This window comes from Pinus tabuliformis, chromosome 8, assembly GCF_031772625.1.
Source record: "Pinus tabuliformis cultivar Carrire ecotype Pingquan chromosome 8, CPIR1, whole genome shotgun sequence".
Classification (NCBI taxonomy): Eukaryota; Viridiplantae; Streptophyta; class Pinopsida; order Pinales; family Pinaceae; genus Pinus; species Pinus tabuliformis.
Genome location: NC_142294.1, coordinates 5203669 through 5220129, shown reverse-complemented (window position 1 = coordinate 5220129; position 16461 = coordinate 5203669). Strand labels below are relative to the sequence as shown.

The 16461-nt window shown below is 37.8% G+C and overlaps 1 protein-coding gene across 1 annotated transcript; it reads left to right on the top strand.

Moving 5' to 3' along the window:
- Positions 1-787: 787 nt before the first annotated feature.
- LOC149233890 (uncharacterized) lies at positions 788-15920 on the top strand. The gene is made up of 3 exons (XM_089371659.1): positions 788-1060; positions 14641-14756; positions 15053-15920. The coding sequence occupies exons 1-3, from the start codon at positions 896-898 to the stop codon at positions 15525-15527; spliced, it is 756 nt and encodes a 251-aa protein (XP_089227785.1). The 5' UTR covers positions 788-895; the 3' UTR covers positions 15528-15920.
- The last annotated feature ends 541 nt before the right edge of the window (positions 15921-16461 follow it).

Here is a 16461-nt window from a genome sequence, read left to right as displayed (position 1 = left end):
GGTATAACGACAATCATGATTCCAACACTAGAGGCCATGAAAACTCTATGCAAAAAGAGAAGCAAGGAGAGCAAAATTATCTCTATAGGATCTCATATCTAAATCCGTCGATGATATGTGCCTTAGTCAAAATTTAAAATATTCTCAAAGCAATTGATGCACCAAGATCTCCACAACTTTGTCGCTTCAGATTTAATGCCACTTATCTGACAACTTTGCCAGAAGCTTAACTCCTTCACAAACTCTAGGCAAACGATCAAGTAACCGATGAAATCATACTAAGAAAATGCAACCTAAAATGGTTGGAGGAACAAAACAATCTCACACCAAGAACAAAAACACAACTATAGATCAAGCCTCTCAGATCTCGGGCATACAACTCTAATACCAACTTAAATAAATAAAGATCACATAAAAATTTGATAAAATAAGACTAATATTAAATTAAGTCTCGAATTACTCACACAAATACATGATAATGTGTCCCATTATATAGTGATGAGATCAATTGAGTCGATAAACATAACAACTTAGGAGGATAAAAACTCTCACTCAGCCACCACTCACACACATAAAAAAAACAACTTGTAAACCAACACTTTGAAACTCACACAAATTAAAAACATTCATTTCTCGGTATTTATAGTTTACGTACTGTACTTCTCGATTTAAACCTGTACCACACATTAGACCCAAATTATTCTGATATAAAGATTCTCGGGCCGACCCAAATTATTCTAATATAAAGATTCGCTGGCCAAGGCTGCCCAACCCGTACAACTTGATAGACACCCATCGTTGATATCGCACTTTGTCGATAAATTTTCAACGGAAGTGATCAGTGAGAGCACTTTAAAGTTTCTTAGAAGTGCCGTGTCTGAAACATTATTTGCGAATGAAAGTTTCGTCATTCCTGAAAACAAGAGGTCGGAAGTCAGAAACCAAGGGCGTGATGGGGATGGGGACTCCGGTTACACCACAGGATGTGCTTTCATCTCTGATGAACGATGGCACCTTCGATGCCCTCAGATCCAAAATCATCAACCAATTGAAGACCAATGTATGTATCTAATTCTTCTTCCGTTGTATTTTCACCTTTCAATCACAGCCTGTTATTGTTATTGTTCTGGAAATCCACAGTGTGCGCGCTTCGTGGATTCCGAGGTCTTAATATAGCAATCAAGCATTATAGCAAACCCTCTTCATTTACGCTGTAATCCAATACTCACGGTAAGCATTAGATCATGCCGTGTTATACAGATTTGTGAGGGGCCATATAATGAATAGCTCTCATGGACTTGCTTAATCTCTACTGGGGCAAATAAATTATTTTCTGCCCGTGAGCTAAGAGACATTAGCAATTTTTCTTCTTATTCTGCTCCACACTTACAGATTGAGGAATTGGTAATAACAGATACAGTAACAACATGCTATGGTTTTTTATAATTTTTTGTTTTTTTTTTTACCGGTGAAGTTCATGGCTCAGATGTAACTCCATGCTTATCAAAGATCCCCATTCTCACACTGAGGTTTGCACTGTCTTCATAAATATCGTTGGCCATCACATTCTATGGGGTTAAAATTTTGCGCTTTATGGTCCTGGTGACCTGGGGCACTCTTCAAATCATCCTCCCGGAAAAAAATTCCAACAATTTTGCTCAAACGAGGGTGTATGACTGATAAAAGCATTTTTCCTTCACAGTTTATCTGAACACCTGTGCGAAACTTCTGTGCACGACATGCATTTTGGACTACAGATATGAGTCCATCGTCAGGAGAACTAAAGACAAACAAGGACGATACGAAAACCTATAAATATGTAATCAATTTAGTTAATCCAGGTACAAGGTCACTCAATCCTAATGTGCTTTCAGAATCTTAATTAATTATTTTAAATTGGGTTATTATGTGTCTCCTTACTGTCAAGGATGTGAATTGCTAGTGCCCAAAAATGATGAAGTTTTGTTTTTTTTTTCCAAACTCGATGGTTTCCCAATTACAGACTTTTTCGAGTCCAAATTGACTCCTCAGTCTGGATCTGCTTTTGTGAAATTTGAGTGGAGCAGCACCTCTGAGTCTGATTAGGCTCCGAATTGTCGCCATTTGTTCTGCATGTATGGCTGAGACTCTCATGTCATTTGTTTATAGCAGACAAAAAGAAAATGAGTACTGAGACTCTCAGGTCATTTATAGAAGACAAAAAGAGGCCAAGTTTGGGTTGGGCCAGTCCTTATATTGTTAGTTTAGATGTAGACCTTTTGTGAAATTTGAGTGGAGCAGCACCTCTAAGTCTGATTAGGCTCCGAATTGTTGCCATTTGTTCTGCAAGTATGGCTGAGACTCTCAGGTCATTTATTTATAGTAGACAAAAAGAAAATGAGTACTGAGACTCTCAGGTCATTTATAGAAGACAAAAAGAGGCCAAGTTTGGGTTGGGCCAGTCCTTATATTGGTAGGTTAGACGTAGAGCTTTTGTGAAATTTGAGTGGAGCAGCACCTCTGAGTCTGATTAGGCTCCGAATTGTTTCCATTTGTTCAGCAAGTATGGCTGAGACTCTCAGGTCGTTTATTTATAGTAGACAAAAACAAATGAGTACTGAGACTCTCAGGTCATTTATACAAGACAAAAAGAGGCCAAGTTTGGGTTGGGCCAGTCCTTATATTAGTAGGTTAGATGTAGATATATCGATCATTCACAATGGGATGCTTACTACTGGGATTTGAGATGGGTTCCCCCAAGGTGGCTTCTATTTTCAACCCCTTCCCATGAGGTTTGAACTTCTAACCTAATAGGGACTAAACCCCATTCAAACCAACATCTCATGGGTTAAAAAGAACATCTACAAACATAATAGGCATGCCACTGACATAATAATTGAATAGTTACAATGATGATATGCCTGTTGACATCGTAATCAATAGTTAATTATAATTAGTTGAGACAATTATTTTCTTCTCCTCACATTCAAGATTAATTGTGAAGTTTTGTTTATGAGAACATTAATGTTCTTTCATGAAGACAGTCCTTATTCCACAAAGAGAGACTTTGATATACCAATTTCGTGTTTGTCTGGGCCATAACCTTAAAAATAGATTATTATTATTATATAAAGATCCTTTGGTAGGGTATGTATATTTAGGTATACTTTAGTAGCCAAAAATTATTACTAAGAGGCTCAAACCCACCTAACATCTTGGTTTGTCTTGGCCATAACCTTAAAAATAAATTATTATTATATAAAGATTCTTTGGTAGAGTATGTAAACCTCCATATACTTTGAATCGTCAACCTCTTGGCTCATGCTAAATCATAAGTTGTTGGTACATTTAGATTGCAAGTTCTTGAATATACTCATGGTGTTTAATATTAACCAAAAAATTTAATCACAGCCTTACTTAAATTGCTCTAACATATTAAATTATTAATAATTCATCATAATTAATAATAATAATAATTTATTTTTGAAATCACAATCAAATAAGTTACCAAATTAATATATAAGAAACTTGATTGGAAGACAGAAAAATTTAAGAAAATCTAAATACTCTGTCCCTCTAAATTAAACTATAACATCTTATTAAACCATTAAACACATTATTCTCAAATGTTATTAACCATTAAACACATATTTTTCTCCTATAACGAGACAGTGCTCAACCCACACCTTGATAGACACAAATCCCTAATACATATCACACCATTTGTCAATTCACCGATGAAATTTTCAACAGAAGTGATTTGTGAAGGCACTTTAAATTTCTTAGAAGTGTCGTGCCTCGAATATTATTTACGAATGAAAGTTTCATCATCCCTGAAAACAAGGGGTCGGAAGTCAGAAACCAACCAGGTGATCGGGATGGGGTCTCCGGTTCCACCACAGGATGTGCTTTCATCTCTGATGAACGATGGCACCTTCGATGCTGTGAGATCCAAAATCATCAACCAACTCAAGACCAATGTATGTCTCTAATTCTTCTTCCGTTGTGTTTTCCCCTTTCGATCACAACTTGTTATTGTTGTGGGAATCCACAATGTGTGTGCTTCGTGGATATGTCTTGATGTAACCATCAAGCATTATAGAAATCCCTCTTCGTTTACGCTATAATTTAATACCAACACTAAGCATTAGACCATACTGTGTTATAGAGGGTCGTGAGGGACCATATGATGAATGGCTCTCATGGACTTGCTTAACCTTTTCTAGGGCAGATAAATTATTTTTTGCCTGCGTGCTGTTTAGGACATAGTCTTGGCATGCTATGACTAAGATTGAGACTGAGGAACATTTCATTTTTCACTGCCCCTTTTATTATGTGATGCAGGGTTACCCTGCTTTACCCACAGTTTGCATGGATTATGCACATATCCTGTCTGTCCCAGGAATTTTAACTCTCTGCCGAGTTAAATCTTCTTTAGTTAAGGTCTAAGGCCCACTTTAATAAAACTCTATGTGAAATGTTTTATTAAAATCCAACATAGTCTAACCCTTAGGCAATATCTACTTTTCGGGACTTTAATCAACCCTCTAACCTTCACATATGACTTTATTTAAGCCTTTCATTAAATCCTTCCTATCGGGACTTTAAAACTCTTCATAGCCTTAATTAATGTTAATATCGGGACTTATTCACCCTTCTAAACCTCCATCATCCCTTTAACCACACATATATAACCTTTCCCCTCTTTAACATTGGTTACATATATATTTGACACATAAAACCTTCCATCGACGCTATTTTCCTTTATAAACCAATTACAAAGGAATCATACATAAAACATACCTTTTCTCCCTTTTATACGGCCTCTGCACAGATACCGAGGCTCCCTTTATCGCTATCGCATATCGCTCCTCTGCGGGTTTCATTAACAAAGGCCTTTATCGCATCCGATATGCGATTAATGCAATATCGAATTTCAAAACATATTAACTGCGCCATATAACTCCATCGGGTCCGCTTACTTCGCATCCGCTGCGCCACTCCAATCTCCAAAGCCTCGAAGCCCGATCGCTGATACTTCCGATTGCCGATTGGCGCTTTATCACTATCGGCGTATCGGCCCCATCACACATCGCTATTTCTATTGTCGCGTATCCTTGCGATCTTCGATTTGCGATTAGATCGCGACCGTTGATCTTGTCCTGATCCAATGGTCCACGATCAATCGGCAATCGCTTATCACTCTTGTCCAAGGCCCGATTCTGATCTATCCATAAGGAATTCGACAATGTGATTTAATCCTGACCGTTGATCTTCCAGATCCAATGGTTGCTGTGCTCCGATACTTCATTTCTACGCTCTTCTGCTTCACTTAAACTTTACGCCATTTCTTCAGGTTTCTATGGTTTTCGGGTTTTCCAAAGGCTTCGCCTTTCGCTCTTCTGCTTCTCAATTCATTCTCGCTTGAGCTTACCTTTGTGATTTCTGTTTCACAATCATTCCATAGCATCACTTGGTCTTCTAATTGGGTTCTCTGCCCTTTACGATCCTCTGTCTCGCTCTCCTCTTCTATGTATTCACCTCGACTTTCCCTGCATATATTTGTATTATGCAATCTCTGATAAACACCTAATCCATCATTCAACACTCGAAATACACATTTATACAGATTCTAATCAATCTCTGTATATATAAACATATAACAAATGATTACATATTGAGACTCTGTCTCTCTGGCCTGATCTTCTAATATCAGTGGCCTCTATTCCAATTCTGCCCTTAGGCTTACAGTCACTCCAAATATCTAACCTATCTCTAATCTATCTAACTCTTCTTCTCTGCCTTTTGGCTTACATTTATACAAAGGGATTCTAAAACCAATTTTTGGTTTAGATCCATAAACTCCTCAACAAAATTCCTAAATTCATGAACTAACTCCTAATCTGAGTTTTACAGTTAATTCTCAAACCACTCATCACTCAACTATCTTCAATCTCTCATGTTCTTCTACATTCGAGAACGTTTACAATTATGTCTCACAATATTCAATTAAATCCTATTCTCATTAAAATCACTCAAAACCCTTAACAATTACATTAATTCAAAACATAGGAACCCAACTTCCTTAAAATACAAGACCCCCTATGTCTACTAAAGTACAATGATTTTATTGGGCTGAATGCTTCTGCATTAGACTCCCAAAGTAGAAGATTTTCATGATCTCTTGATCATGTGTGTTTATAAGTTGATAGAAAGTCTCCAGGGTCCCAAACTTTAGTTTGTAGTTGTCCTAATGCTTTGCACCTTTGCTGCTGTTGTATGTCAGCAGTCTTTTGTTTCATTTTCTTCTCTTCAATCAGTTTCAAATTCTGATTGATCATTCTTCCTACTGCTGTTAATCTCCTCCTTATGGTTTGCTTCATCATCAGTTGCCACATTTCTTCAATCTCTGTGTCCAACATATCCTTTGTCTGGTCTATACTTTGCCACTTACTGCTATTTCTTTCTCTCCGTTTCAGGTTGTTGCTGTCCACTAACTCTTCAATTTGCTGTTGGTTACTTTCACTTTGTAGTTGCTAGTTCCTTACTTTTTCTTCTACTCTTGCTCCAACTTTTTCTTTGAATCCTACGTTTATTGCCTCCCTTTCGTCCTTACCTTCTTTCATGATTATCTCTTTCTGCATTGAATCATCACTGTCCAACATTCTTTCCAGCAATTGAACATCTCTGTTCCATGGATTTAATACTTCCACAGAATCTTCTTCTTCTATTTGGCTGCTTATCTGTGCCAAATTTCCTCCAGCATCTGCAACTAAACCTGCACTCATAAAACATTTATTAAAATAAAAATCATAAGGCTTCTACGCCTTTTCCTCCATTGGCAACAATTCAGTTTGCTACTCTGCCTTCTCCTCCTCTATCAGCACATCAGTATGCTGATTTGAATTCCCAACAGAATTCACGACATTGTCAGCTAGTCTCCCCTCCATACCATCTGCTTCTATGATGTCTCTCTGCCCTTGTCCACTGTAGTGAACTCCTTCCTCTGCAATCACACTGTCATACTTTGAATTTCCCAACAAATACTCCAGCAATTCAAATTCTCTATGACACTTCATAAGTACTTCATCATTACTTATGATTCTTGCATTTATATTTAAATTATCAATTTGAAAATCACAAGGTTCAACAGTCTCAACTGTTGCTTTACATATCAGTTCTTCAGTTTGAATTTCATCTCCTTCTGTCACAAGAAATTGTTCCTGTGTTGTCACAGTGTCAAATATCAATGCATTATCAAATTCTTTTTGCTGCAATACTTCACTGCTTTTCTCATTTAAGAGACATTCTCCATCATTCTTTACTTCAGAGTTTTTATCTTCTGAAAGATACTCTTCCATACTTTTGATAGCTTCAAAAGATCGCTCATCCTCTGCAAAACCTGTAATCACATCAAAATTATTAGTTTCAACAATACAAGGTTTTACATTTTCCTGCTGGTATGCATTTGTCCAACAATTCAGAAAATCATCAATAATTCCTTCTTCTTCACCCAGAACTTCACCCTGCTTTGGTTTACAAATGGATACTTCCATTTCCAATTTAGCTTTTCTGAGTTCTTCAGATCTCATTTGAACACTCAGTACTTGTTCAAGCTTCATCAGCTCTTATGCTAATTGCATATTCACCTGCTAACTTCTCATCGTTTTTAGCCTCCTTTGTAATTTATGCCACATCACTGGCTTCTTCCTCAAGACCCAACCTAATCTCTGGTTTTCCTCAAGTATCATCATCAATACATTGAGTTGTTCTTTCATCTCTGCAATCTCTTTGTCAAGCTCCTCTTGACTCATCCTCTTGCCATTTGCCTTGGCATTCTCTTTCTTCACCTTTCTTCTGCTGTGGTCTTCTTTAGAACCTCTGCTATGACTATTAGTAGCCATCTTCTTCTCTATCTTTGTGAGCTCCTCACTCACTTACTATGAGTTGCATTAAAGCATCTGCAACAGCAAGTCCTCTTTGCTGCCACATACCTCACCAAGCTTTCCTCTGTACTCGGTCTTTTGGCAAGCCCTTGGTTCTCTATCTTTGGAACCTCCCTTGAGCACTCTTCTTTGCTCCTTCTAGGCTTCAACTCATCTACATCTCTCAAGAACACAACTGTTCTCTTGTATTTCAATCACCATGAAATACTTGGTTCTGACCACTTCTTTCACTTAGAAGTCTTACCAGCTTCGTTCATTACCTTGGCAATTCTGCCCACATCCTTTGTGGAATTACCTTTGTGAGCTGCAACAATACCTCTGCAGGAACAAATCTCTTTCTTGCTACATATGCCTCACTAAGCTTCTCTCCCTTGAGCTCAGTCTTTTAGCATCTCTCTGGTTCTTTTCTTTGGAACCAATTGAGCACTCCTCGCTCTAGGTTGTTGCAATCTTCTCACCTCCTTATGCTATCACCTGTGCATCAATATAAAAACGGACATTCTCCAATCTTCAAGTCAAATCAAACAATTCATGTCATCTCACCTTCAAGATCTCTGCATGATCTTGTTCCCCCATTTACCTGTACTTTGAATGGATTGTCCTCTAGTTCTTGCATCTGCAAGTTTTGCTACACTTTATTTCTGTGTACCTTCTGTTTGTCAGATTAGAATCTGATCCCCTCTGGCCTGCATAAGCATCTTAAAACACAACTTTGTTCTAAGTCCTTTTCTACAGAATTCCCTTATTCTGTTCCGCTATCAATTGTTTCAATCACAATTATTCTCTGATACCAAATGACGCAGGGTTACCCCTGCTTTACCCACAGTTTGCATGGATTATGCACATATCCTGTCTGAGGAATTTTAACTCTCTGCCGAGTTAAATCTTCTTTAGTTAAGGTCTAAGACCCACTTTAATAAAACTCTATGTGATGTTTTATTAAAATCCAACATAGTCTAACCCTTAGGCAATATCTACTTTTCGGGACTTTAATCAACCCTCTAACCTTCACATATGACTTTATTTAAGCCTTTCATTAAATCCTTCCTATTGGGACTTTAAAACTCTTCATAGCCTTCATTAATGTTAATATCGGGACTTATTCACCCTTCTAAACCTCCATCATCCCTTTAACCACACATATATAACCCTAAGTTGCACGAAACGGGGAAACGCGGAAGCGAAACGAAACGGGGAAGCGAAACGAAACGCGACCTCCCCAAATTTTGGAAACGGGGAAACGCGAATATATAATAATATATATATATATATATATATATATTAAAAATATTTAAAAATTATTATTATATATATGTGCAATCATAAAGCATGAATGATACATTTACTTACATAAACATTTAAACATTAAGATTAAATTTACATCACATTTACTACCTGGAAACCCTAAAAAAAATTAAAAACAAATTAAAAAAAAAAAAAAAATTAAAAAACAAGTGTTTTTTTGGGGGAAACGTGGCACAGACAGCCTGGAAACGCGTTTCCGGCCGTACGGCCAAGTTTCCGTTTCGGGAAACGTGGCCGTACGGCCGGAAACGCGTTTCCAGGCCGTACGGTACGCGGAAACGCGTTTCCGTTTCGTTTCCGTACGGAAACGGACCCTGTACCTGCGTTTCCTGCAACTTAGATATAACCTTTCCCCTCTTTAACATTGGTTATATATATATTTGACACATAAAACCTTCTATCGGCGCTATTTTCCTTTATAAACCAATTACAAAGGAATCATACATAAAACATACCTTTCCGCCTTTTATACGGCCTCTGCACAGATACCGAGACTCCCTTTATCGCTATCGCATATCGCTCCTCCGCGGGTTTCATTAACAAAGGCCTCTATCGCATTGGATATGCGATTAACGCAATATCGAATTTCAAAACATATTAACTGCGCCATATAACTCCATCGGGTCCACTTACTTCGCATCCGCTGCGCTACTCTGATCTCCAAAGCCTTGAAGCCCGATTGCTGATACTTTCGATTGCCGATTGGCGCTTTATCGCTATCGGCGTATCGGCCCCATTGCACATCACTATTTCTATTGTTGCGTATCCTTGTGATCTTCGATTTGCGATTAGATTGCGACCGTTGATCTGGTCCCGATCCAACGGTCCACGATCAATTGGCAGTCGCTCATCGCTCTTGTGCAAGGCCCGATTCTGATCTATCCATAAGGATTTCGCCGATGCGATTTAATCTTGATCGTTGATCTTCCAGATCCAACGGTTGTTGTGCGCCGATACTTCATTTCTTCACTCTTCCGCTTCACTTAAACTTTACGCCATTTCTTCAGGTTTTTATGGTTTCCGGGTTTTCCAAAGGCTTCGCCTTTCGCTCTTTTGCTGCTCAATTCATTCCCGCTTGAGCTTACCTCTGTGATTTTTGTTTCACAATCATTCCATAGCATCACTTGGTCTTCCAATTGGGTTCTACGCCCTTTACGATCCTCTGTCTCGCTCTCCTTTTCTGTGTATTCACTTCGACTCTGCCTGCATATATTTGTATTATGCAATTTCTGATAAACACCTAATCCATCATTCAACACTCGAAATACATATTTATACAGATTCTAATCAATCTCTGTATATATAAACATATAACAAACGATTACATATTGAGACTTTGTCTCTTTGTCCTGATCTTCTAATATCAATGGCCTCTATTCCAATTCTGCCCATAGGCTTACAGTCACTCCAAATATCTAACCTATCTCTAATCTATCTAACTCTTCTTCTCTCCCTTTTGGCTTACATTTATACAAAGGGATTCTAAAACCAATTTCTGGTTTAGATCCATAAACTCCTCAACAAAATTCCTAAATTCATGAACTGACTCCTAATCCGAGTTTTACAATTAATTCTCAAACCATTCATCACTCAACTATCCTAAATCTCTCATGTTTTCCTACATTCAAGAACATTTACAATTATGCCTCATAATATTCAATGAAATCCTATTCTCATTAAAATCACTCAAAACCCTTAATAATTACATTAATTCAAAACATAGGAACCCAACTTCCTTAAAATACAAGACCCCCTATGTCTACTAAAGTACAATGATTTTAGTGGGCTGAATGCTCCTGCATCATTATGAGATCTAAGGATGGTTCCACCCTCTGTTTAGGGAGTCATGAACCCTTCCTAGTTTCTTTTGGTATTCAAACCAATGCTAAATATCTTTGTATGTGCAAGAGCTCTCAGAGTATGGTCCCAAATTTTCTAGCCACCCTGTAGACTATTGTCCACTCAGTTGATCACTTCTCTCTGGTGCTCCTCTCTACTAGGGGACCCAAGAGACAGAATGTTAGCAACATGGTTCTTGATTCTAGATTAGTATGGGCTTATGAGCTATTCCTACTTTCTAGAAACCCTAGTGTTATTGCCGTTCTGGATCCCATTGCAGCAATTAGATGATGCCATCTAGGCCTTAGTGGTGATGGTCCTTGTCCAGGTAGCAACATAGTGCACAGTACAGATTATCTTCTAGCTCCTTTTCTGCAGAGTATGATGTTGGGAGTTTCCTATATTCAACCTAAGATGTTAGGGAGCAAGTGCTAGTGGATCTTAATATTCTTGCTTTATTTGTATTCTAGATTCTAGGTCCATTTCTTTTAATTGGCTTTCCTTTATCTGTGATCAGTTCATCTTAGATTAAAGCTTGTGTTTGGTTTGTCGTATTAGAGCAGTACTTTAGTTTACTTTTGGCATTCTGCTTTTTTTTTCTTAGGAGCCATATTCCGTGCTCCCACAGAAAACCAACACTAGCACTCAGTAGTGCTATTGACATTCTTTTGTTGTCATTTTCTGGACATAAATAAAATTACATTATCCTATTTTTATGTTTTGGAACCTATTCTGAGCATATCTCCATGAAAAAAATCAAAGCTTGTGCTGATTTGGATCTGTGACAAAGGTATTATGGCCATGATTACCTTCATTTGAGCCTAACCAAGGCTCGCTTTTATCAAGGGGGGTTATGCATGAGTAGACAAGCGTTAAACGGTAAACCTCCTATTCAAGGCAGGGGATTTCTACCTGATTGAGGATATGATCATCAAGGCTAGGCTTACCTGGGTCCTATATTTAGCTTGCTTTGTGTGAGGACGGAAGAATGGTAGTTCAAGTTATCAGTGCAGTTCTTCCATCTTTGTCCATATTCAAGTTTTCTTGTCTATAGCTGTGTAAGTCAATGAGGTTTTAAGTTATGACAACGCTTCAAACGTTCAAGCCCCCTTCGTTTCCTTGGAACAGTTCTTAGCTCAATTATTTTAGAACTATATATGACTACATATTTGATTATATTAAAATCAGATTTGTTGGATTTATTTACCTATTTATTGTTGAGAATTTAATCGTGGCTGTGTGTCTTATTATCTCAGTGTTTCAGGTTTTATTTAGCAAATTTAAATCTTTGATTACTTTGATGAATTTCTTATATTTTTATCTTCTTCCATTGCCCATTAGGTTTGGCACTAGTCACTCTTAAATATGAGTTCCAGCATATGATTTTTTTAGGAAACTCCTTTAGAGCTAGCGTGTACTAGTTTTGGAGAGAGAGGGATTGTGCTGTTAGCAAAGCTACCTTCTATAAATGATCATTTGACCCCCTCAGACTGATTTGGGATCAATTCAAGTGATAAGAATCCCCCAAATCTCCCCATGCACAAACTCCAACACTCTACTTACTTTCTTATCTTGGCTTGTGTCAACAATCTCCTTGTTCTGCCCCCTGTCCAAACATGCAGAACATCTCCAACTTTCCCCTGAATTGTAGGTAAACTAACAACCATCTCTAACCTACTTAGAAGAGAAAATTGTTGCAAACACAAATGCTAACCATTGCCAAAGTGAGCCGACGTAAGTATCTCTACTGTTCACCATTTCATGTGAATCTACCACATCCTTTGAATTCTTCATTGCCACATCTTTGAACCTATACAATGAATGCTGTTCCTCCCCCAAAGCTATGCTATTTTTGCCCTTTTTCTTCACCAAGTATCTGCCTGTTGTGAACACAACCTCTACATGTGGATTTTTCTCTGTAATTTGGCTAACAAAAAGCAATTTTCTACTTAGACCAGGAATATAAGAACCGTTTTTGAACATAAACTTCTCATTGCTTGTTACTTGTAACTGTACATTCTCATGCTCTTCAACAACATGGGCCCTACCTTTTCCTTTAGTATATGTTTGTGTCATGGATTTAACTTCCACAAAGGACACATACCAGTCCCTCCTCTTTATCATATGCTGTGACATTCTCATGACAAAATACCACTTGGCTATTTCACACTTCGAAACATCTACAAAATTGAAATCTGAAAACAAGAACTTTATCTCCTTCACTTCACTTCTTTTCTGGCAAACAACAACTTGCATTGTTGCTGCCTCATGGAGCTTTCTCTCACCTCTTTTTATGATTTTTCTCACTTGGGGCAACTTCTTGCTAACCAAACCTTTTTTTCCAGCCGTATGGCTATGCTGACGACTTAAATTGCCAGGGTACACCAAGATTCTCTTTGTTGTCCTTTCTCCTCGTCTTTTGGTTCCCCAGACCAATGGTTACCTCCAAGAACCAACACGTGATTTGCAAATTTACCTCATGTGGTCCACATCCATGTTTCCAACATAATTCGATACTGTGAAATTTTACACATGATCCCTTCCTCTGAAATCTTCGAGCAGTGACAATTTCATTTTTAATTAACTTATGAACACAGCCAAGCACTATTTGCTATTATGGTCGAACACAACATTAACCTGCATCAGGTGGCATCAATTCAGCACCCACAATCCCCTAACCAAGTACTGGCTTTCCGCAGAACCACTATACCTTTTGATCACATGCCATAAACATAATCTACTCGGTAAACAAATTCTCCACGGAAAATTAGTCTCCCAGGAAATGAACATAGTCCAGCTGTACATTCAGCTTAATTGCTTTGGGAGCACAAGTTGCGCTGCTTCCAGTCTACAAACTCATAAACTCAAGAATTTTGCTCACATCAATGTGCACTCTTGCAGATATGTATGTGCTTTACTTGTACACTGTTGTTTTGCTGTTGCTTAACCACATTCCTGTTTGTCAGGATTTTCATGTGACTTACTATGCAACAATTCCTGCGTGTATACTTCAAAATTTTTCTGCATGTCTCTGTGTATGTATCTCCTTCACGAAGACCCTGTCTAGGTGTATTTGTCTGAATCCATGATTAATCCTGTGAATGTGTTGTTCTGCACTTTTTGCCCGAAATAGATAGGGCTTCTGTAACCTCTGCTTGTTACCTGCGCAGCATCTTCACTGTCAGGTTTTTATTGTGCAAAACTAGGTTTATCCTGTACATAGTTACAGCTTAGGTTAACAACATTCAGCGAATAACTGTGTACACTGGGCAAGAAAAGCAGTAGAGTTTCAGAGCTGGACTGTTTTTTCTGGAGTACTATACTTAATCTTGAATTCAGCCCAAAGTTCCAGAGCTGGACTGTTTTCTCTGGAGTACTATACTTAATCTTGAATTCTTCTAATTTTCCATTCTAGTTACTTATTATTATTCCTTTGTCATTATTTGTTGGCACTTTTGCATTATTTCTGGAGAGGCGTCTGCACAGTGCATTCTTACCTGTGAGAGCAGGACATTTGCTTGGACTATTCAGATGCACAGTGTAGTGATGTGGATGAGTTTTTCAAATGCAGGAAGAGCTAAGAAAAAATACAATCTCTATGGTGGAGCAGAGCAAAGTGCTTAATACTCCTGGTGCTGAGAATAAGTCAAGAAGAGAACTGTTCGATGCCCTTCGCCGGGAGCTTGAGTATGTCTAGGATTCCAATGCTCTTTTTATTTTCATGACTATTACTGTAGTGGTGTGCTGACTTATTTCTATCGATCATATCCGTAATGCTTGTATGCCCTATATGATGGCTATCTGTTATGTTACAATCAAGGAACAAGGATCGTGCCAGGCTTTGGGTTGACTTTTAGTGGTGTTTAACTTAATCATTCGCATTCCGTTTCCTCGTTGATCATTAGTTGCAGATAAAAAGATTTTTTGGCTATAGTCAAAACTTCATGGACATGCAGCACCCTAATGATTGTTTCTCAATGCAGAACCCCTGTGCTTGATAAGGCTTCGAAATCGGTATGGGATCTGATCTTAGCAAAGGATGGATTGGGGAAAGAGATCGATGATACCGTTGAAAGTGTTTATTGCCGATTAAGTGGTCGAGAGTTACCGGCCACATCTTCTGGAAATGGTCATGTTTCTTTTCATGAGGAAAATGCTACTGGGTCTAGTAAGAAGCGAACTTTCACAGCAATGAATGCAAATGGAACCAGTGAACCTGCCAATCATGTTCACACGAACACTCCAAATATTGCTCGTCAAACAACTGGGGCATCACATGGAAATGAACAATCTCATTTTGGCACCCCAGGAACAGCTCCTCCTTATATGGTCACCCCAGTGGCTCCTCCTATGGTCACCCCAGTGGCTCCTCCTCATATGATCACCCCAGCTCCTGGACATGGTCATGCTATGAATTCCATGAATGCACCATGGAATGGCGGCCATTTCAAATCTTAGATTTTAACGGGCTATCATCAAATTGCTACTTTACGCACACTAGATTTTGTTTAGTGTTGATATGTAAATAAATCTACGATTAGAGCAATAATCAATGTTGTACAAGGTAAGCGTCGTCTGTTGCGTAAGTATTCAGCAGAACAAATCCAGACATTTTTCTTGCATTCTGGATGCTAACCACAATGTCAAATTTCCAGACTCCCTCAGATACCTTAGTCTGCTGGGCTTGGTTTCTGAAATGGCATTCATGCACCATTTCTGTATGCATGTGTGGTGCCATCTAATTAACATAGACGAGTTTGTTCCCTGCTATTGAGAACACTTTTTTACTTTTTATTAGATTTCTAATTTAAATGTAAATTTAAATTGAGTATTAAATACAAGCTTTGCCTATATCTTTCTAATTTTTCTATGAGAAGTAATTTCTTTAGTTTTCTTCATGAGAAGTAATTTCAGAATGTCCAGGTCTTTAGTTCCTTCGAAGGTTGATAAGAACTTAGATGCAAAGTAAAATGACATGAGGATATAGACACACTGGATATACGTATCGGATATGGGATATATCGACTCACTAGACATGACATGTCCATATATATACCTATATGAAATATTTACTACCTAATTATTTTAGAAATTAAAACATCTACAAACGTATTAATACAACTAATTACTATATCAAATTGGATGATTAAATTTACGAGAAAGTAAACTAATTACTATATTAATGATGATTAAATTTACGAGAAAGTAGGATATTGAATGCACAAAATAGAAGTTTATAAATTAGAACCATAATTTTCTGATTGAGATATTTGATGTTATTAAAAGCAAAATGTATTATATAAACATTGAATTACTAATATAATAGGTGGGATTTTCATTGGTAAATATAAAATAGGGTGGATATTAGAATAAAAAAATTAAAAATCTCACA

Excerpts from the sequence above, each read along its gene's own strand:
- LOC149233890 (XM_089371659.1), top strand. The coding sequence starts at position 896 with ATGAAAGTTTCGTCATTCCTGAAAACAAGAGGTCGGAAGTCAGAAACC. Across the intron at positions 1,061-14,640 it reads TCAACCAATTGAAGACCAAT|GAAGAGCTAAGAAAAAATAC; the intron begins GTATGTATCTAA and ends TTTCAAATGCAG. Across the intron at positions 14,757-15,052 it reads GCCCTTCGCCGGGAGCTTGA|AACCCCTGTGCTTGATAAGG; the intron begins GTATGTCTAGGA and ends TTCTCAATGCAG.